We start from the raw sequence: 22,516 nt of genomic DNA, 5'->3' as shown, positions 1-22,516 counted from the left end.
GAAATACATAAATATCTATAGGACTACAATAAGTGCATATGACAATTTTTAGGCTGAAGTTCATAGCATAGCATGTAACATATGACTAGAGACGGAGCCTGTGTCCATTGAATGACAATACCACAGATTACCCAAAAGTCCTACATACATTAAGCATATGTCCCATTAACTGACATAAACCACTTCATGATGGAGGTTTATATTGACCCAACTGGGTAGCCATGCATGTTAAAGTGTCACTTCCATGACGGGAAGTTGCACCAGCCCCAGATCGAATCAACTACTCTTTGGTTGGCGAGTCGTGCACATTTACAGCGCTCATAAAGGTAAATGATGCCTGCTGTAAGATATCAATTGAAGGTTTCACGTTTTTTTACATACTTTCTGAAAAAAGTGAACATTTCATTGGCATGAATTTTGGACTGGGATTTGTTTACATTGTGATATACTGTAAGTTACGTGATTGTTTCAGTAAAGTAAAGGTTCGTGTTGTTGCTGTATTCTTATATGCTATCAATTTGATTCTCTAGTAAGTAGCTGAAGTGAAAAGTTCTGAAATAAGTGAAAAGTTTATATAGAGTAGGCTCAGTTCTTTGTTTACTTTTTGTTTTGTCATGTGAACAATACAGGTTATATCGTTTAATTTTGAATTAGTAACCAAACTTTAGGCCTAAACTTTCTAAGAAATTTAATATATTGATTGAGTAGTCTATGAGGTTATTCTTGTCTTAACTTAGACTAAAGCTAAAATTTGTTTGCCATGAATGAGAAGTGTATAACTTGCCATAGGATTGTTAGTTCCGGGATGTGGTGTGAGGGTTGTTGCAGTTTCATTCATGTGGTTGATTGCAGCAGCCTGGGAATTGGGGAAATAAACAAAGCTCATTGGTTGTGTAGGATTTCCTGTAGAGATAGGAAGATAGTGGAACAGGAGGAGAAGATTGCTGCCCTTCAGGTGGAACTACACTCATGCTCATAAATTAAGGATAATGCTGATACATGGTGAAATAGCGCTCCGGTGGGCGGTTTTTGGGTTTAAATCACCTTGTGTTATTACCATGTTGGGCATCTGACCTGCAGTCGTCGCATGGTGGCACTGGCAGCATGCCACATACGTAGAGGTGTGTTGGTGCATGTCAGAGTATGGTGCAGCGAGTAAGTGTGCAGACGTTTTCAGGCGTGCTAATGATGACTGTGTGTCGAAAATGGCTCAAAGAACACATATTGATGACGTTATGAAGGGTAGAATACTAGGGCGACTGGAGGCTGGTCAAACACAGCAGGTCGTAGCATGGGCCCTCCGTGTGCCACAAAGTGCGATCTCAAGACTGTGGAAACGATTCTAGCAGACAGGAAACGTATCCAGGCGCTACAGTACGTCACGTCCACAGTGTACAACACCACAAGAAGACCAATATCTCACCATCAGTGTCCGCAGATAGCCACGGAGTACTGCAGGTAGCCTTGCTCGGGACCTTACCGTAGCCACTGGAACAGTTGTCTCCTGATACAGAGTCTACAGACGACTGAACAGACATGATTTATTCGCCCAGAGACCTGCAAGATGCATTCCACTTACCCCTGGTCACAGGGGAGCCCATAAAGCCTGGTGTCAAGAACACAGTACATTGTCACTGGAACAGAGGTCTCAATTAATGTTCACAGATGAGTCCTGGTATAGTCTGAACAGTGATTCTCGCTGGGTTTTCATCTGGCGTGAATCAGGAACCAGATACCAACCCCTTAATGTCCTTGAAAGGGACCTGTATGGAGGCCATTGTTTTATGGTGTTTGATTGGTGCATGTACACCACTGCATGTCTGACAGAAGAACTGTAACAGATCAGGTGTATCGGGATGTCATTTTGCACCAGTATGTCCGCCTCTTCAGGGATGCAGTGGATCCTACCTTCCTCCTGATGGATGATAACGCACGACCTCACCGAGCTGCCACCATAGAGGAGTGCCTTGAAACAGAAGGCATCAGGCGAATGTAGTGCCGTGCCTGTTCTCCAGACCTAAGCCCTATCGAGCCCATCTGAGATGCTCTCGATTGACTTATTGCTGCACATCTTCAAACCCCTACGACACTTCAGGAGCTCTGACAGGCACTGGTGCAAGAATGGGAGGCTATATCCCAGCAGCTGCTCGACCACCTGATCCAGAGTATGCCAACCTGTTGTACAGCCTGTGTATGTGTGCATGGTGATCATATCCCATATTGATGTCAGGGTACATGAGCAGGAAACAGTGGTGTTTTGTAGCACATGTGTTTCGGGACAGTTTTCTCAACTTATCACCAATACCATGGACTTACAGATCTGTGTCATGTTTGTTCCTTATGTGCCTATGCTATTAGCGCCAGTTTTGTGTAGTGCCACATTGTGTAGCACCACATTCTGCAATTATCCTTAATTTATGAACATGAGTGTAGATAAAGCGAAACAACATCGGGAAAAGTTAAGGGGGGAGAAGGGAAAAGAGAGGTGGGAAGATACAACAGGTTACAGAAGAAATAGGAATATGACGTTCTCAGACAGTGTGGTTGTGAATGTGGAAAACAGGTTTGATCTGTTGTCACAGTTGGAAACTGATGAGCCACAAATAGATGTAGGAGTAGGCAGAACACAACAAAGTATCAAGAAGTGTTTGAAAAGTAAGAATCAGAAAAAGTTGTGAAGAAGAAGAAGAAGAAGAAGAAGAAGAAGGAAGTTTTGTTGTTAGGTAGTTCACATGGTAGAGGTGTTGGACAATTGTTGCAGGATGAACTAGGGTCAGGTTATCAGGTCACAAGTTTTTTTTTTTTTTTAATTTAGTGCAAGTCTAGATAGGGTGATAGAGGATGTAGGTTCACTTTGCAGAGACTTCACAAAGGAAGACACCATAGTAATAGTGGGTGGGGTGGACAACAACATAGATAGGAACCCTAATTATTCAACTGAGATTGACCTGGTAAAGATAGCTTCAGCAACAAGACATACTGGTGTTGAACTGTTCTGAGGCGCCATGACCGGTCTCATTTAAACTCTTCTGTTAGGAGAGTTAATTTAAATGTGGATTGGCTGCTGGGATCAGATATGGGATCTCATATCAGTGTGGTTCCTGTTGACTCTATCAGCAGGTGGGAGTAATACTAGACATGGCCTTCACCTTAACAGGAAAGGGATGGGAAAACGGTCTGTGTTAATAGCAAATAACTTAAGAAGGGTGGGGGGCACTGTCACAAGTGGTAATGTACCAGTGGTTACAAGTGACAGATCAGCAATTTTTTTAGGGTAGTAAGGGCAGAAAAAAAAGGTTCATAGACAGGCTGAAAAAGACATTCACATTGATAAAACAGGCAGCCAGAAAGCAAATTTTAATGCACACAATTGATGCAGACAGCCTCTGATTGAAACTAGAGTCAATAAAAGAAATGAGAGGAAATTTAGTTTCATCCAGTTATAATTCAGTCAGTCCAAAAAATCAGTTATCGTTATTGCATCAGAAAATTCGAAGACTAAGAGGTAAGCTTAATGAGTTTCTTATTTGTGTTGAAGAATTACAGTTGAGCAAACCAATTGATATAATTTGCTTCTCTGAACATCATGTGACCACTGGTATAGTTATGATAAATATTACAGGGTTCGAGTTAGCTTCTTAGTTCCATAGAGGAAATATGGAGAAAGGAGGAGTTGCCACATTTGTCAGAAACTGTTTTGATTTCAAGAATACTGATATTAATAAATTTTGCTCAGAGCAGCACTTAGAAGCTCGTGCAATAGATGTAGTATTTCATAATATTTTATAATAGTAGGTATATACAGATCACTTTCAGGAAATTTTAACCTCTTCATAAAAAATCTGGAAGCTGTGCTCTCCCATCTCATGGTAAAAAACAAGGAAATAGTGGTTAATGTGGATTAATTAAAAAACCCTGTCAGTGAACAATTATTGCAGTCAGTAACACTATTATTCAATTTAGTTCCTACTGTGAACGTTGCTACTGGGATATGTAAATGCTCTGAGATGGCTGTTGATAATATCTTTGTACACAAATCTAGGGAAAAAAGTCATATCACAAAACCAATAGTAAATGGGCTATCTGATCATGACGTACGGCATCTTGTGTCAAAAGTTGAAAGGTGTCTAGATAAAAAAAATCTATTAAATTTGAGTACAGGAGGGTAATAAATACGTCAAAAATTGAGAAATACAGGAAATTGCCGAAGACATAAACTGGATAGATGTTTACAATACTTCTGACTGAAAAGGAAAATACAAAGCATTTATTAGTAAAGTTACATCCACTTTTGAAAATATTTTTCCCCTAAAGGTAACTCAACTCACACAAAAGTCAAAAAATAAACTGTGATACTTAATTCATTACGTAATAAATTAGAGGCTATTGGCATTTTCTGTGACCTGTCAAAAGCCTTTGATTGCGTGAGCCACAGCATTCTCTTAAGTAAATTATAATATTATAGTGTCACCAGCAATGCTGCGAAATGGTTTGAGTTTTATCTATCTAACAGGAAACAAACGGTGTCATTGCAAAGTATCTGTTCAGTAAGTAATAAGACTTCATCTCACTAGGAATTAATTATATGTGGTTTTCCTCAAGGTTCCATCTCGGGTCCATTGCTTTTTCTTGTGTACATTAATGACCTCTCATCTATTACATTGCCAGATGCCAAGTTTGTTTTGTTTGCAGATGATACAAACATTGCAATAAGTAGCAAGTCAAGTACAGATTTAGAAATAGCTGCTAATCAAATTTTCACTGTCATTAATAAGTGGTTTAAAGTTAATTCACTGTCATTAAACTTTGAGAAGACCCACTATATGCAGTTCAGAACCTGTAGGAGATTTCCTTCCAGCATGTGTATAACATATGAAGACATGCAGATCAAAAGGTCGACGGTGCTAAATTTCTGGGATTACAATTCGATAATAAACCCAGTTGGTAAGGGCATACAACAGAATTGCTGAAGTGCCTAATCAAGTCTGTATTTGCATTGAGCATGATGCCAGATGTAGGAGATATAAATATAAAAAAAACTTGCCTACCTTGCTTACTTTCATTCTATTATGTCACATGGAATCACATTCTGGGGTAACTCATCAAACCAAGCAAACGTTTTTAGTATGCAAAAGTGTGTGATAAGAATCATTTGTGGTGTAAGTTCAAGAACATCATCTAGAGACCTGTTCAAGGAACTTCACATTCTAACCACTGCTTCTCAGTATATTTATTCCTTAATGAAATTTGTTGCAAGTAATATATTTCTATTTTCAACCAATAGCTCAATACATAGTATCGATACTAGGAATAAGAACAATCTACATAAAAACCTAAAATCACTTAGATTGGTCTAAAAATGCGTCCAATATTCAGGAACACACATTTTTAATAAATTTCAAGCAACCATTTAAAACTTGGTTTCAGATAAAGCACAGTTTAAACAGGGCAACTCATCCTACTCTATAGATGAATACGTTGACAGAGACTGTTAAGCCAGCTTAAGTAAAAATATTTCCATTCTGACAGAAAATTCTGTAAATATTAGCTGTTCCAGTTTGCCACATTGCATTCACCTATTTCGACAATTTCCTGAGAAATGATCAGGGCAATAAGTATTAAATTCAAATGTTTTATATTTTTATGTCATGCTTTCTGACACGTTCCACACCCATGAGAACTATCCAATTTTTTGGGTCTATGTAACGAAAACTGGATCTAACCTAAATTAACAATAAGGCTTGGTGTGCCAGCCAGTCTGAATGTGGTTTCCTGGTGGCTTCCCACATACAACTAGATGAATTAGTTACATGATTTGTAAACATTTAGATAACTTTCACACACCTGCACATACTCATACTATATACAGACAGTTGGGGTACATCCCAAGGGGGTAACAGAGTGGAAAATGGAAGTGCATCTGACCACCCCTCACATTAACCATTAATAACCATGATGACCCTGCACAGATGCAGGACGAAGTCACAAGAAAAGGAGGGTGGAGGCATAACCTTCCCAGACGCATAATGGGTAGTGTAATATAATAAGCTGCACTGTCAGAGTCTTGTTAATCTTATGGTCAGACATGTGTACAATTCTTTCTATTGGCTTATTTGTGACTGAAAACACTTTGTTTGTCATTGACAACTTGCCAACAAGATATGTTTTGCCACTACGGTTAAAAGTTTGTATATTTAATGTGAAAGTATTACTAAATTGCGCCAGTTTTTATTCTCACATCGAAACTAAATTACAAATCAATGAGGCTGGGAATGTACTTATAGGTGTACATATTGTCTGATGTAGTGACCTTTAGAGCCAACGGCCTTGTCGCAATTGTAACACCAATTCCTGTCAGATCACTGAAGTTAAGAGCTGCCAGGTGGTCTGCTGAGCGCTGTTGGCAAGCGGTGTGCACTCAGCCCTTCTGAGTCAAACTGAGGAGCTACTTGATTGACAAGTAGCGGCTCTGATCTCGGAAATTGACATACGGCTGGCAAAGAAGTGTAGTGACCACATGCCCCTCCATATCCATATCCAGAGACGCCTGTGGGCTGAGGATGCCACGACGGCTGGTCGGTACCATTGGGCCTTCACGGCCTGTTTGGGAGGAGTTTAGTTTTCCTTTAGTGGCCTTTAGAAGTTTCTGTCATGTAGACCATGCTGATAGAACACTGAATATCTATATCATAATTTATCACCTTATGTGTGTTTCGCTCTTTAGTCCAAAAGTTTCATCAGAGTAAACACTCATTTTTTGTGTGTATTGTTCAGACCAATACAAAACACAAATTTCACCATCTTTAATAGGTTTGGAGCTGCAGTTTTACTACAGAAATGAATCTGTTATTGTCTGCTGGTAAATCTGAAGTTTTAAAAGTTTCAATGACACTTCTCAACATTGCGAATTTATTAGGCTGTTAGACATAGTTAACTTTAAAGTTATGGTCATTTACAATATCTATAAGACTATCAAAGTGGCCTCATCTTTCATGCTCAGGACAGTGAATTTCTTAAAAGGCAAAGTTTCGAAATTGAAGTTCTTTCTTGGATAATTTAGGCTTTTCTGATATATGCTAACAACATCTTTTTTTTCTAAATAACTAATGGTCTGATTTGCTCAAACTCTTCAAAGTTTGGTTCACTTTAACACAAAAAACGCATTTTAATCTAGATTCAGCGTTTTACTTCAATAATTCTTAAATGACATAAAGATCTGTAGGTTGTGTTTTTGGGTGTTCAACTTGCAAAACTATTAGTTTATCAAAACTCATACAGTTGTATATGAACTGTATACAAAAAAGAAAGTAACCATTCACCTTATTCATCCATGGCTTTCACAAAAGTCCTTATTAAAGTATTGGTCTTCTCTTCTCCTTGAGAGTGAATGTGCTATCGAATAGCTTCCATTGTCTTAGTAAACACACAAGATGCAGCAACAAGGACAACCATTGTACAGGGGTATGCCATAAAACTGTTGAATATTCTTGTTCAACAAATATAAACATTTTTTTGGATCCATAAGTTTCCGTACCAGAAGATAAGAACTCTTTGTTGACTTTAGGCACTTGACTTTTGACGTAGAAGTTCGTCGTTTTACATGCATTTTTCGCCATATGATCTGCAGTAAAACAGTTGTAAGTAGCGTATTATATTACTATTTAAAGATTGAAATTTTTAATGTTCTCAAAGGTTTACTGCTGCATTGTCTGCACAGAAACTTAGTATATTAGAAACTTCCAAAATGTGTTCATCTGAAATAAACTTAAGTTTTCCAAAAATAGCATCAGCTGTTTTATTACTGTCATCATAGAAGCTTAATTATTCCTCCTTCAATCCAGATACATCAGGAAAATATCGTATCGATACAGGAAAGCATTTAATGTTGCTTTTATTGGAAGCATCTGTAAAAACAGGTAAAAATGTATCACTTTTTAATTAATTTTCTACCACTTCTACCAAATGCAAGAGCCAGCTCATTTTGTACCGAGATTGCACATGTTGTGCACCCACAATGAAATTTTGGACGTAACTTGGCGTCTTTGAAAACTGTGCTTATAACTTAATGCTACGATCACTAGAAACATAACTGTGGTTATACGCAGCTCTACTATACATAAATTATGTTCGCTGCCGAGACTTTGTCGACATGTTTATTTTATAGATATTTTTATTTTATAAGAAATATTGTAAAAACATTTGACGCCATCCAACAGCGAAAATACGGAACATGTAAACACTCCTTCACTCGCTCACTCCGTAAATTCACCTACTTCGTCTGCATCATTAAGGCAACGATGAGGCGAAATAATTGGCTTTTATAATGCATTGTTTTGTCGCCCTCTGGTGTATTTTATACATGCTGCCTTTGGCAAAGAAGAAAAAGATGATGAACTTAAGAATATGGATTTAAAAATTATGCAATATGATACAAAAAAATAAAACTGTAAAACTAACCAAAAATTAGGGACTTGTGTGTCGCGTTATAGGGCCACAGGACAGTTATGGAAAGGTAGAGATGATCCCTACAAAATCGAGGCATGTGGCAACCTGATCTGTCAATTACTTGGTTTATAAAAATAATGAATGTAAGAACAGCATAGGAAAATTCTTAAATATTTCGAAATTATTAAAACACACCATCACCATTGAAAAAGTACCTAGATAAGACAGCAGACACTTATATTAGGTGAAATAATAACATTTCTAATACCGTAGTTTGCGTACAACTGCCAAAATAAAAAATTGAGTAGTGATCAAAATACTGGAAACTTTTTAAAAGGTAATATATCCATCTAGAATATTAAACACTGTTAATCATTAGTAACCAGTATTATGAACCATTATTCCTAGTTCTATAAAAATACGTTTTTATATGAGCTTATGACTGTATATCAAGGAGGTTGTTTTCTAAACTCCCTGATTAATACATAGTGGTGGGCAGGAAATCGCGTATCTGTTAGAAATCACAGTGACTGAGAAGTCACAGATATCACAGTAGCAACTTTACAGAATCTAACTGCGATTTCAGTCACAGTTAGCAGTCGCAAGTAGTATTTCATATTCAAAGACGTGAGCCATCTATTGGTCGAATTTAGCACTGCTTTCTGCGATTTCCGTGACAAGTCGCAACTAAGAGTCGCAAGTAGCAACTAAAAAGCGCAGTTAACAGTGCCATCTGTTGGCCAAAGTTCGCACTACGTCCACCTCTGCGATACGGTATCGGGTCTAACTGCGATTTCCGTGACAAGTCGCAACTAAGAGTCGCAAGTAGCAACTAGAAAGCGCGGTTAACAGTGCCATCGGTTGGCCATAGTTCGTACTACGTCCATCTCTGAGACGCGGTATCAAGTCTAACTGCGATTTCCGTGACAAGTCGCAACTAAGAGTCGCAAGTAGCAACTAAAAAGCGCAGTTAGCACTGCCATCTGTTGAGCAAAGTTCATACTACGCTATTCGCTACCGAGACAAACTGCGATTTCTGTGACAAATCGCAACTAAGAGTCACAAGTAGCAACTAAAAAGCGCAGTTAACATACTTTTCCTAGTGTCATCTGTTGACCGACGTACGTACTTCGTTATGAGAGCCTTGTGCCTCACGAGATTGATGTGCTGTGTGTGCATATGAAGGGCTTATTTCAATAGTGGTACAAGTCCATTTTTGTTCATTTTGAGATACAGAGTCGTAAAGTTAAATGAGCGCTGACAAATCTGCATTTGAGATACCAGAAATATTCAAGCATATGGCTTCTTGCTAGAGATGAACCTTTATTTATGTTTGTTTGGATCACTAATTTCAGAAGCATTATAGACAGAAAAGTGGAGGTAATGGACTTGTACCACTATTGAAATAAGCCCTTCATATTATATGACGACATGCACATTCGGCATCAGTTGTGGTTGGTCAGATACTGCTGTGACTCTGAATGTATTATATTAATAAGAAGCAACATTGCCTTTTTCTCCTGAAAATATCAAGTAACGTAACAAATGTGTTTGATTCTGCTACCAATATGACAGTTTTGGTTAATACTCCACATGCCTACAGGACTTTGCAATGTTAACACAGCAGAACTCAGACAACTGTGTAAGTGTAGAGAAATGAAAACAGTCATATGAATGCCTCACTTTTGTTCCGACACAGTTCAAGACTCGGGAGAAAAGTTTTACACCTGGTGTTCTACATGGCAACTTCACACACAAGAACTTTTTGCCGACACTACTACCACCTACATAGGTAAGCTTTTCCTGTGTTACTTTCAAGTAATGCACTTAAGCTATTCCTGATTTAACTGGAAGATCTGTACTTCCCACTTTCATATCAACATCCTCAAAATGCGTATTGTAGACTTCGGGATAAGTTACAGGTCAGTGTCACACCAAGATTGTGGAGAAAGGAGGGGGGGGGGGGGCGGCATGTCACTCTCCAACAAGTGTTTACCAATAAGTAAGTGGCGGAAAATTATGGGTATAGGACGGCTTAAACACGTGGAAAATGAGATTTTTATTATTCACTCACTGTATTATTCCTTTAAAATCGCACAACAACTTCAATAAAACACAGTTTAATCATTCACACACTTATTTCACAATTATTTCACTTTTAAACTGCAAATTCTCTAAGAGCTGTCTTGAATCTTCATGAGTCTCTCTCAAAAACAGTCTTGATGTGGATAGATACGTACAGCAACCAGTAATCAGAGTCAGAACTGTGTCTGCAAAAACACAAGGATTATTAAACAATTTTTGCTGTCATTACTTACTAGCAATATAATTGACAGAGTAGATTGCTAATATTTGCTATAATGAATATCACATTTGCAAGAACGATCTCACTGAAGTAATTAAGTCCATCGAAACGCTTAGAAACTAACCTCTCGTCTGACGAAAACGGTCTAAAGACGCAGTGGCAATTTCTTCAGATCTGTTGACAATGATATTTTGAGTTATCACTTTACTGAGTGACTGAAATGTAGTTCAGGTACCTGTGAACATAACAATATGTTAGAATTCATTTTCTAAATACGAACTATTACGGTACTGTACGGCTACTTACATATTAATTACACTATTAATATTTTCACAGTTGTTTCTTTAATACAAAATTAAAGCCAACGGAAGAAAAAACGTAAAACATACTTGCCAATGACAGGTTTGTTGAGATGCAATTTTCTCTGCTGACAGATGTAACTTTTTCATACGGTGGTAAGTCGCAGAAATCGCAGGAATCACAGAAATCGCAGAAGTAGCAGAAGTCACAGAAATCGCAGAAATAGCAGAAATCGCAGAAGTAGCAGAAGTCACAGAAATCGCAGAAGTAGCAGAAATCGCAGAAGTAGCAGAAGTCACAGAAATCGCAGAAGTAGCAGAAATCGCGGAAGTAGCAGAAATCGCAGAAATAGCAGTGGCGGAGGGATACACGACCTATGTTCCTTAACTGCGACTCTTAACTGCGACAAATCACAGTTAAGAATAACAGATACTGAAAAGTAGCATTCACAGAAATCACTGATATCGGAAAATCGCAGTTTAGCCCACCACTATTAATACACGTCGGCTCTACATAAAGTTGTATTTATTCATCTGTGACAACCTTGTACTCACCAATCAGAAACGTTTGGCTGGTGTTGTTTGTAACACGAAGGTCAAAGATAATAACGTGATCAGATGAATGTAATTTGATAGACAGTGTTTTTGTTAAAATTTGGGGTTGGACTGTTCAGTGACATTTTTATTAAAGTTTTTTGCTGCTGACGGTGGTATATGTTTGATCTTTGCTTATTACTTTTCAGAGAAAATGAGCTAAGCTTTTACGTTTGTAGAAGTATGGTGCAGTAGTTTGAAAGTGTTTGAAGAATTTTATGATGTTAATGTCTAGCTGTTACTTGGCCGGTAAGCACAGTATCGTGATTTGTCAGATTGTGTTACGAACAAAAGTTTATTTTCAGTGGTAGCGTTGTCATGATTATCATTCGCTGATTACCCATAAACAGGATGCTGTGCATCGTAATTGTTCCACACCCATCTTCGAAAACAGTGTCACTGATACCGTGATATTTGTTTTTTAAATTTTCAGTAATATTGCCCGTATTCATTACCAAATTCGAGAAATGACAATCACAAGTGAAGCAGGGCCTTCCCGTAGTGGCAGTGAACCAGGACCTTCCAGAAGTAACAATGGCGAGGAAAAAGAAAAAGACAAGGAAAAAGACGAACGAATGTTTGAATGTAACATTTGTTTAGATACTGCAAGAGATGCTGTAGTGAGCTTGTGTGGTCATCTGTTTTGGTATGTTGCTACGTTTTTGTTGCGTTTCCTACTTTGTTATAACTACACACACAACACACACACTGGAGTAGCAATAGAAACAGATTCTCCTTGCAGTGTATCGGTATTCTTAGTTATGTTATGATCTGTCATCTGCTGGTTAATATCAAATAGTTTATCGTGTCTTCGTAACTACTATTCCGCATATTTAGTGTTTCCAATTCACATTGTTGTGAAACACTTCCCCTTTGGTTCTTATTCAGATATACAAGAACCCAGATCTGATTAGCAGGATGGGTGTAAAACTGCTACTGTTCAATTCTTTATATGTTGGATGGCTCGCATTGTTACTAGACTGATATGTTTGAGGAGGTAGTTCTTAGGAAGCTACACTACTGATAGTTCTTTTCTTTAGTGCCTCCCACTATTGTTTTAGTAGTATTATTCCATTGACTGAGTTGTTACTGGTTTTATTGACCACACCCATAACACCAATGAAGCAGAGTGGCACAGTGGTTAGCACACTGGACTGGCATTTGGGAGGACAATGGTTCAAATCTTCATCCAGCCATCCTGATGTAGGTTTTCGGTGCTTTCCCTAAATTGCTTCAGGCAAATGCGGGGATGATCCCTTTGAAAGGGCATGGCCGATTTCCTGCCCCAACCTTCCCTAATACGATGGGACCAAATTACCTCGCTGTTTGCCTCCCCCCCCCCCCTCCTCGAATCAGCCAACCATAGCAACATCTCTCCCTAATGATTTTCCACAAAAATTTTTCATTAGCGTATTGTACTGTAATGTTCACAATAACAAAATTCTTGAACTTGTGAAACTATCTGTATAAAAACTGCCATTTAGATCCAAATGTCACTTTAACACATTGGTCAAGTAATTCAAAACTGTGCAGCAGAGGTACCTAACAAGAGAACTGATAACTATTACACTAGAGTCTACAGGAAAACCACTCACTTTTGTATAGCACTTGTATATAAAACAATTGCTAGACAGATGTCTGTGCAGTATAGTTTTCTGTGTTTACTGTCAGTGTTCAGGATGACCTTCCCTACCTCGTTTATTTGTATCTGTACGTAAGCTATTAAAAATTCAGGATGGTTGGATAGATATTTGAAATTATCATGTAGTCTTGATGAAATGATGTGGCAAATGTGCACAATTAGGGGTAGAACATTGAGAATAATGATAAGACTTAGTACAGTGTAAGTTTTCACATAATAGATTTCAATGTTAATTTGTTTGTGTCAGGAGGTTAAGGAGATAGTGTCGGTAGGTTCAGTGTTTCCATTAAATACTTAATTCACTGTTCAGCTTTAACTGTGGATAATAGATTTATATGGGACCCAAAAATTAGTATTTGGTTCTGTTATTTTGCTACTGGTATGAAATTAGCGGCAGGGATTTAGTATCTTGAACAGATGTCAACTAATTAAAGGACATGTTATTGGCAAGCTATTACAAATTGAAATTTATGTTGTTATTTCATGCCACCATCAGCATTAAACAGTGGAGGTTCCACCTTTTTGTAGTTTTTATGTAGGAATTCACTTTGTAATCTTAATTTATTATTAGCATTGCTCTTCATGCTGGAAATGTAACTTTTCTATATGCTGAAATATAATTTCAGATATTAGATGTGTATACTGCTTTGTGTTTTGAAACATGATTCTCTTAAGGCTTACATTATTTCAGTTGGCCATGTTTACACCAATGGCTTGAAACGAGGCCAAACCGTCAGATGTGCCCTGTATGTAAGGCTGCAATCAGCAAGGAGAAAGTAGTTCCATTGTATGGAAGAGGGAGCACCAAACAAGAGGATCCTAGGTAAGTTTGTTGCTGCATAGTTCATGATTACTTCATGCAGTTGTATATGACTGTATCTACTTGTTGCTGGCTTATCTGACCTGTTTCCTTTGCTTGAAAGATGGTAGAGATTACGTTGGGAAATATGGAAGCATCCGATCCCACCCGTATGCTTTGACCCATGACGTCACAAATATGGCGGAAAAGTTTATAAACCACGATACCAATATAGCGCATATAAACTCGTTACGTACACATTATAAAGACGAAAATACATCGAAAAACAAACACCCACACGTTCCACAAAAATCCTAATGACACTAACAGGACAAGTGCGGGAAATTGGGGGTTTTTGGGTGGGGACAAACTAAATATAAACAAATTTAGACACCCACCCCCATACAAAACGACGAAAAAAAACGACATCACAAAACTCCCCAAGTTCCTCTAAACACAATATCATCTGGATTCGAACATTTCCCTTGACCTATATAGCTCAACAGCAGCTCCAGATCCCATAAATTGGGATCGAACACTTCCATTGACCTATACAGGGTGAGTCGCATAAGACATAACCCTCATTATTCCGTTGGCGATTGCACATATCGACAAGCGGTGTTCGGCGAATCATACCCGACTATGGGCACATACTGTGGTACATGCACAATAATCACAACGTTTATATTGACCGAGATAATGAGGCAACTACATGTTTTTTAAATGGGATGCTATACTTTTTTACCATCATTCGAACGCTCTGGAAAAGACGCATATAGTGATGTAATGTATGTTGCTTTTGTGATTCAGACCTCGCTTAAAAGAGGCTGGGAAATATTGTACGATTGAAGGTCAAGGCGGTCAGAAGCAGCTGCAGATTGTAAGCACGCCTCGCGCAACCCGCAGGCTGAGTTGCCGTGCTCTATGCAGCATGCACGTCCTACACTACGTAGGTAAATCCTCATCCGCCCTCTTTTAAGCAAAGTTTGAATCATAATAGCAACATGCGTTACATCACAATATGCGTCTTTCCCAGAGCGTTCGAATGATTGTAACAAAGGTATAGTGTCCCATTTAAAAAACATGTACTTGCCTCATTATCTTGGTCAGTATAAATGTTGTTGCATGTACCAACGTATGTGCCCCATAGTCCACTATGATTCGCCGAAAACAGCATGCCTATACGTGCAATCGCCCCTGGAATAAAGGGGGTGTTATGTCTTACATGACTCACTCTGTATAGCTCAGTAGCAGCTCCCAATCCCATAAATTGGGATCAAACACTTCCCTTGTAGCTCAAAAATATCTCCCGATACCAATGTGATCATGAGTCCCATACACCTTTACAGAGCGTAGGGGAACGACGCAGGAGGGCCGCGCCGCCTTACTAGGCAAGGTCGTAGTGGAGGTGGTTTGCCATTGCCTTCCTCTGACCGTAATGGGGATGAATGATGATGATGAAGACGACACAACAACACCCAGTCATCTCGAGGCAGGAAAAATCCCTGACCCCGCCAGGAATCGAACCCAGGCCCCCGTGCTCAGGAAGCGAGAACGCTACCGCGAGACCACGAGCTGCGGACCAATACCAATACCAACATTCAAAGCCACACATTGGGATCGAACACTCCCCTTGACCTATATAGCTCAACAGCAGCTCCCGATCCCATAAATTAGGATCAACAGGGTTTATACGACCCGGGAGATCCGGGAAAAACCCGGGAATTTTTTCATTCGGGAGAAAACCGGGAAAAACCCGGGAATTGTTTAGAATTCCGGGAATTTTTCATTGTTGTAGTTTTCAGTTAAATTTTTGTGATTTTGGCTGGTAAGAACTGATACTCTACTGCAGAATAATTCTGCAGCAACAAAACATGAACAAGAGAAAAGTAGAAAACAGAAATGAAATTTAAGTTGCAAAGGAAATGAGTCGTATACAACAACAAAACACAGTGCTCAGAAGAGCGTCTGCCAACAGCAAAGTGTGTCAAAGGCTTTAGAAAGACTGCAGTGCTTCATAACAACAAATTGCCTCCAATGAGCGTGACGTGACAACTGTTTAAATTACATTCGTTTGAGCAGTTACGGACAGGCTCCTGGGCTTGCGCAGTTGCTTCTGCTTACAGAAGTGTGGCTAGGTGCTACTATCTAGCATTGTCCCGGTTCGGAAGTATCGTAGATCCGGAGCTGATGCACAGAGCAGTCCGAGTTGTGGTGGGGAAGTGGGTCCTATTCATGTGACCTGTGTTTATGTTCAGTGATTTTGTTGTTTCCTCTTCGTTTATTGCTCTCACGTTAAATGAAAACAAAACAGATTTTTGTGGCCGGGAGCTAGCAAATAAATTAAAATACACTCGCATAATTACAGAAGGCTGAAATATGTTATTAGTTTTAGATTTTATTTTCACCTTTCTGACAGTCGAGTATTAATTGCCTTTGAAGCTATTTTTGTCGGTTTGCTAAAGAGATTTGGCTTTTATTAAATCTTTTCTGCTGAGGTAGTCAGTTTATTTGAAACAAAGTGTTTAATTTCAGTGTTGGCTAGTTTCAACAGTTCACTGCATTTCAAGTGCACGCATGGCATTATGCATAATAAATAACCAAACATAAGATAATACAGTACTGGTACTCCAAGAAAATTTGCATCCGAACCTGGACATACGAATGTGCACATTAAGTCGAATTATGCATTTTAGTATGGTTCACAAAATTCCGATGCTCTTGAAGTATCCTCTGATGTCTTGTTTCTTTTATGTCACAGTGTAAGATCTTTTAATGTTTTACAAGTAGGAACATCGGGTTTCCTGCATCATCGTAGATGCGCAAGCGCGGTGACGCCTGTTATCTGGCACTCTCTGGTAACTGCTGAAACGAACTTATTTCTAACACATCATGGGAAAATGTTGTGATTGGTGTTTTGAAAAGCGTTACATTCAAAGTAAATTTCTGTTTACGCAAGATGAACTATGTGCGAGAATGTACGATGAATTTCTAAAATCACAAAACGTTTGACACTCATTTAAAAATCAACTCTTTGAGGACGATCATTTAGAAGAATTTCGAGCCCAGAAGATCAGACATTTACGTCATTATTAAAAATTTTACTGGCACATTTGTGTGATGTATCTTAAAGTGTAACATGCACAAAAAAGATCAGCGTAATATGTAGCAGCTTAGCTTCTCTTCCAGCTTATTAATCTTCTTATGTGAATGCTATGTATATTAATTTAAACTATTAACTTTATTTGTGTGTTCGTGCTACTTAAGAGTGATCTTGGTATTGACTGACTGCATCACGTGTTTTATGCTGTCATCAGCTGGCGAGATCACGTGACATGAGCTATGACTGGCTTACGAAAGTGCATGACAATCTCGATTTCAATGCTTCAGAAAGTGACATGTGGTGTTTGTTGGAATTCAGATTTATACCTTCGCAACACAAAAACATGCAGCGTACATGTTGCTGCACATCAAAGGTCTTTCAAAACATGTTTTTCCCCCCTGAGTTTCGTTTTCTAATGTGCCGGGAAATGCTACGTCGGTATATAAAACCATAAACATTCAAGGGATTGATGAGTTTTCCAGTGCCAAAGAAGAGTATACTGTTACTGAACACACAAAAAGTGTATTTTCACCCGGGAGAAAGTGTATTTTAAACCGGGAAATCCGGGAATTTTTTTTCCTTGTACGCATATACACCCTGATCAAACAGTTCTCTTGACCTATATAGCTCAAAAACATCTCCCGGTACCAATACCAACAGTCACAGCCACACATTGGGATCGAACACTTCCCTTGACCTGTACAGCTCAACATCAGCTCCAGATTGCATAAATTAGGATCAAACACTTCCCTTGACCTATATAGCTCAAAAACACCTCCTGATACCAATATCAACATTCACAGCCACAGATTTCAATAAAACACTTCCCTCGACCACAACACATACACTAAAAATAAAAATTTACCACAAAAAAGTTCCGGTACCACAAACTAGGTTGGCCATCACAATCACACACAGGCGTGCGTGCGCACGCAAACACACACACACACACACACACACACACACACACACACACACACACACACACACACAAACCAATGAAAAAGTACTCCAACCAAAAGAAAACCACCCACCCCACCCTGAGCTGCAGCCACCCGCCCAGACCTCCCTAACAAACCACTTTCAGCCTATACATTTCACTAACAGCCCTTAAAAAACCCGAAAAACACAACAGCAGGGACACTCTTGCACCAACAGTACTCATCTAAATGAGACTGAAGGTTGGAAGAGTGCCTCTTCCCCCTCCCAAGAACTGACTTAACAGCCCCTCTCGTTAATGGTGTAGAATGCTTTCGTTGTAAACACACCAGGATCTATGTATAAAATATTCTCGGTATTCTTGCCGCGTCAGTTCTAGATAAAATCTCGAGCTTTCGACGATTACCTCCATCGTCATCGTCAGGAGCTGACTGTCTCCACTGCTGCTATGGTAGCCTCTATATAGCCCGAAGACGGCCTCTGATTGGTCGGCTTCTGATTGGTTGGCGATTACGTGCTGCTGTCTCAGACGGTGTCACTGTGTGCGCCGGTGGCGCCACCGCTTCCGTTTAAACGTAAACCTTGGAAGGAACGTCTCTGCTGCTTCTCTGCATCAAGCGCTCGTTTCCACGCACAGCTCAGATGGTATCCGCTATCGCGGTTAAAGTTCTTTTGGCTCATTCTGATTTCAACAGCCTCCTTAATAACCGAATCCCAGTACGTGGAGGCATGGGACAGAATTTTAGTTTCATCGAACAATATTTTGTGTTTGTTCGTGAGGCTGTGCTCCGCAATTGCCGATTTCTCAAGCTCTCTATTTTTAATGTGGCGTTGGTGTTCTGCGCAGTGTTCGGAAACGGTACGAATAGTCTGACCTATATAATTGCTTCCACACTCACAGGGTATATTATAAACACCGGGGACCCTGAGGTCGAGATTGTCCTTAACAGGGCGCATCATCTCCTTAATTCTCTTAGGAGGACGAAAAATCGGTCTAATACCACGTCTACGCAGGACTCTTCCTATTTTGCTGGAAATTGCGCCACAAAAAGGAAGAACCGCAATTGGTGTATCATCCTGTGAGGTTGCAGCATTATCACGTTTCCTTCTTTTGGAGAACGCTGCCTTTATATCGCGTGCACTATAGCCGTTCTTTCGGAACACGTTCTTTAGGTGATTAATCTCGAACCTTAAGTGGTCCTCGTCAGAAACAGTTTTGGCTCTATATACCAACGTGTTCAAAACGGCTCTCTTCTGAGCAGGGTGATGGAAACTCTGTGCGTTCAGGTATAAATCGGTATGCGTCGGCTTACAGTATACAGAGTGGCCAAGACGTCCGTCCGTCTGTCGTTGTACTAAAACGTCTAAGAAAGGCAGTCTCCCTTCCTTCTCCATCTCGACAGTGAACTGGATGTTCGAATGGATGCTGTTCATGTGTTCAATGAATTCTTTAAGAGCTTCTTCGCCGTGTGGCCAGATCATAAATGTATCGTCAACGTAACGATAAAATAAGGACGGACGGAGGGGAGCCGAATTTAGTGCACGTTCTTCAAAATTCTCCATAAAAAAGTTAGCCAGTGATGGAGACAACGGAGAGCCCATTCCCATACCGTCTGTCATTTCATAAAATTTATTACCATACAAGAAGTAGGTGGTCGTCATCACGTGCCGGAACAATTTTATAGTTTCAGGAGGAAAAAGATCCGCCAGCATTTTCAAAGTGTCCTCCACAGGAACTTTTGTGAACAGCGACACCACATCCAGGCTGACTAAAATGTCATTTGGACCAACTCTAATATCTTTGATTTTCTCAATGAACATCTGGGAGTTTTTGATGTGATGTTCACACCGGCCAACTATAGGAGTCATCAACTTTGTTAAGTATTTGGACAGCTTATAAGTAGGAGAACCAATTGCACTGACAATAGGTCTCATGGGAACATTCTCCTTATGGAGCTTCGGTAGTCCGTACAACCTGGGCGGTCGAGGAGCTCGGACTCTGAGATTTTTTGTAATATCGTCTGGAAGCCCGGAATTTTTCAGTAACTTCATGGTTTTTCTGCTGTACGTCAAAGTTGGGTCCCGTTTAAGACACTTATACGTACTGTCCTCCAACAGTGAAGTCATTTTTCTATGATATTCGGTAGTATTAAGGACCACGGTGGCATTTCCTTTGTCAGCTGGTAATATGACAAGATCTTCATCCTTCTGAAGTAAACGGAGCCCCTCCCTCTCCTCTCTACTGATATTAGACCTGGGAGGCTTAGCTGATGCCAAAAAGCGACTGGTAACAAGTCTCACTTCGTCGGCGTCGTCCTGTGCAAGATGCCGCACAGCCTGTTCTACTCCACTGATAAGATCCACGATGGGTATAGTACGTGGTGTAGGAGCAAAGTTCAAACCTTTATTAAGGGCCGAGATGGCTCCTTTGTCCAGGTTCTTGCCCGACAGGTTGACGACAGTGCGTGCTGTTTCATGCGCTGACTCTGATCTTTGCACAGCTACAAGATGCTCAAATTTCTTTACTTGTCTAGCAGATGTATTGCTAAGATGAGCTCTTTGATGAGCAGCCGTCGTCATATCGACCCACTCCCAGTCAAACGGCGAGAGAACTGTAGATAACAAAAGATGGCAACTGTATAAGCTTCGTGCATTAAGATCCAGTTCGTACCTTGTGTGTCGTAATCTTTCTCTGACGATCGCCCGACTTGTCTTCTGTAATATATTCTTCATTCCAACCGACTTGATATGGTGTTTAACCACAGCAAACTTAGGCACAATCTCCTTATCGCGACAGCGTTGCAGAAATGCCAAATTACTCCGCAACTGTGCATATTTGACGCGCAGCTTCTCCAGTTGACGAACCTGGCGTGCGATGTCCTCCCCGTAGAGGAAAGTAATATGAGAACGAAGTTTTTCGCGGCGGCACTTATGTATAAAATATTCTCGGTATTCTTGCCGCGTCAGTTCTAGATAAAATCTCGAGCTTTCGACGATTACCTCCATCGTCATCGTCAGGAGCTGACTGTCTCCACTGCTGCTATGGTAGCCTCTATATAGCCCGAAGACGGCTTCTGATTGGTCGGCTTCTGATTGGTTGGGATTCGGTTATTAAGGAGGCTGTTGAAATCAGAATGAGCCAAAAGAACTTTAACCGCGATAGCGGATACCATCTGAGCTGTGCGTGGAAACGAGCGCTTGATGCAGAGAAGCAGCAGAGACGTTCCTTCCAAGGTTTACGTTTAAACGGAAGCAAGCGGTGGCGCCACCGGCGCACACAGTGACACCGTCTGAGACAGCAGCACGTAATCGCCAACCAATCAGAAGCCGACCAATCAGAAGCCGTCTTCGGGCTATATAGAGGCTACCATAGCAGCAGTGGAGACAGTCAGCTCCTGACGATGACGATGGAGGTAATCGTCGAAAGCTCGAGATTTTATCTAGAACTGACGCGGCAAGAATACCGAGAATATTTTATACATAAGTGCCGCCGTGAAAAACTTCGTTCTCACACCAGGATCTATACCAGCTCTCTTCAGCACTTCAGTTCTGCCATTATTTCCATTATTGTAACATAAAACACCAACACATCCCATAGCAGAATCTTATGTTGGCTTCATACACCCAATTCTTAGCAGCTGATGTTTTGAATTGAATGTCAGTTTGACAGCTGTCACAAAAAAGTGTATATTACACACAATACCATCTCTGTCATTGCTGTCATATAATCTTAAAGATTTATTGCCACAGTTACCACATGCACACGAATTACTAATAATATAACACATAATTTCTAAATCAATTATCCTAAAACCACTATTCACTTCGTCTTTAGTGGACTGAAACTCTTCACCAGTTCCAAGTTTCTTCTGTGAGCTGCTCATCATCTTAGCTTCACAATTATCTTCCAGTGAATTATGTTGACTCACTTGTAGAAACTGTTGATTCACACACAAATGGTGAGCTGTAGGCACTTTCTTAAACATTTTATCACTATATCTTGGTATTTTAAATGCTAAATGTTGTGTCTAGACAAGAGTCTAGACACAGGGTGAGGTTACCGATAGGCACGCGTACACACACGCCGGCTGGTGTGAGTTCTGGAACAGGATACTTGATGAATGCTATAGAGAAAAATATGCAGCTCCTTGAATACTAAACTTTAATTCATCCTTGTGGTACATCGCTATTGACGATACAAATGAGTCTATCTCCAGATACGGTTAATTACAATCACTGTAAGGCATGGACTTAGCTGAAGGCTATTCTAACTGTCTCTCGGCAAATGAGAGCAAGGCTTCGTCAGTGTAGTCGCTAGCAAAGTCGTCGTACAACTGGGCGAGTGCTAGTCCGCCTCTCTAGACCTGCCATGTGGTGGCGCTAGGTCTGC

At 40.0% G+C, this 22,516-nt stretch overlaps 1 protein-coding gene across 2 annotated transcripts in view; it reads left to right on the top strand.

Annotated features, from left to right (window-relative positions):
- Positions 1-11,546: 11,546 nt before the first annotated feature.
- Positions 11,547-22,516, top strand: part of LOC126179290 (E3 ubiquitin-protein ligase RNF185-like) — an 80,530-nt gene continuing 69,560 nt past the window's right edge. Inside the window, exons 1-4 of one of the 2 annotated variants that reach the window (XM_049924597.1) lie at positions 11,547-11,673; positions 11,793-11,892; positions 12,077-12,289; positions 13,977-14,108. In XM_049924597.1, coding sequence (XP_049780554.1) covers positions 12,111-12,289; positions 13,977-14,108 — 311 coding nt within the window. In that variant the 5' untranslated portion in view covers positions 11,547-11,673; positions 11,793-11,892; positions 12,077-12,110. Of the gene's footprint in view, positions 11,710-11,792; positions 11,893-12,076; positions 12,290-13,976; positions 14,109-22,516 lie in introns of both variants that reach the window. The other variant, XM_049924598.1, reaches the window with a different exon arrangement.

This window comes from Schistocerca cancellata, chromosome 1 (assembly GCF_023864275.1).
Source record: "Schistocerca cancellata isolate TAMUIC-IGC-003103 chromosome 1, iqSchCanc2.1, whole genome shotgun sequence".
NCBI classification, from domain to species: domain Eukaryota; kingdom Metazoa; phylum Arthropoda; class Insecta; order Orthoptera; family Acrididae; genus Schistocerca; species Schistocerca cancellata.
The sequence above is the reverse complement of the archived record's forward strand: the minus strand, read 5'-3'. Positions and strand labels throughout refer to the sequence as shown.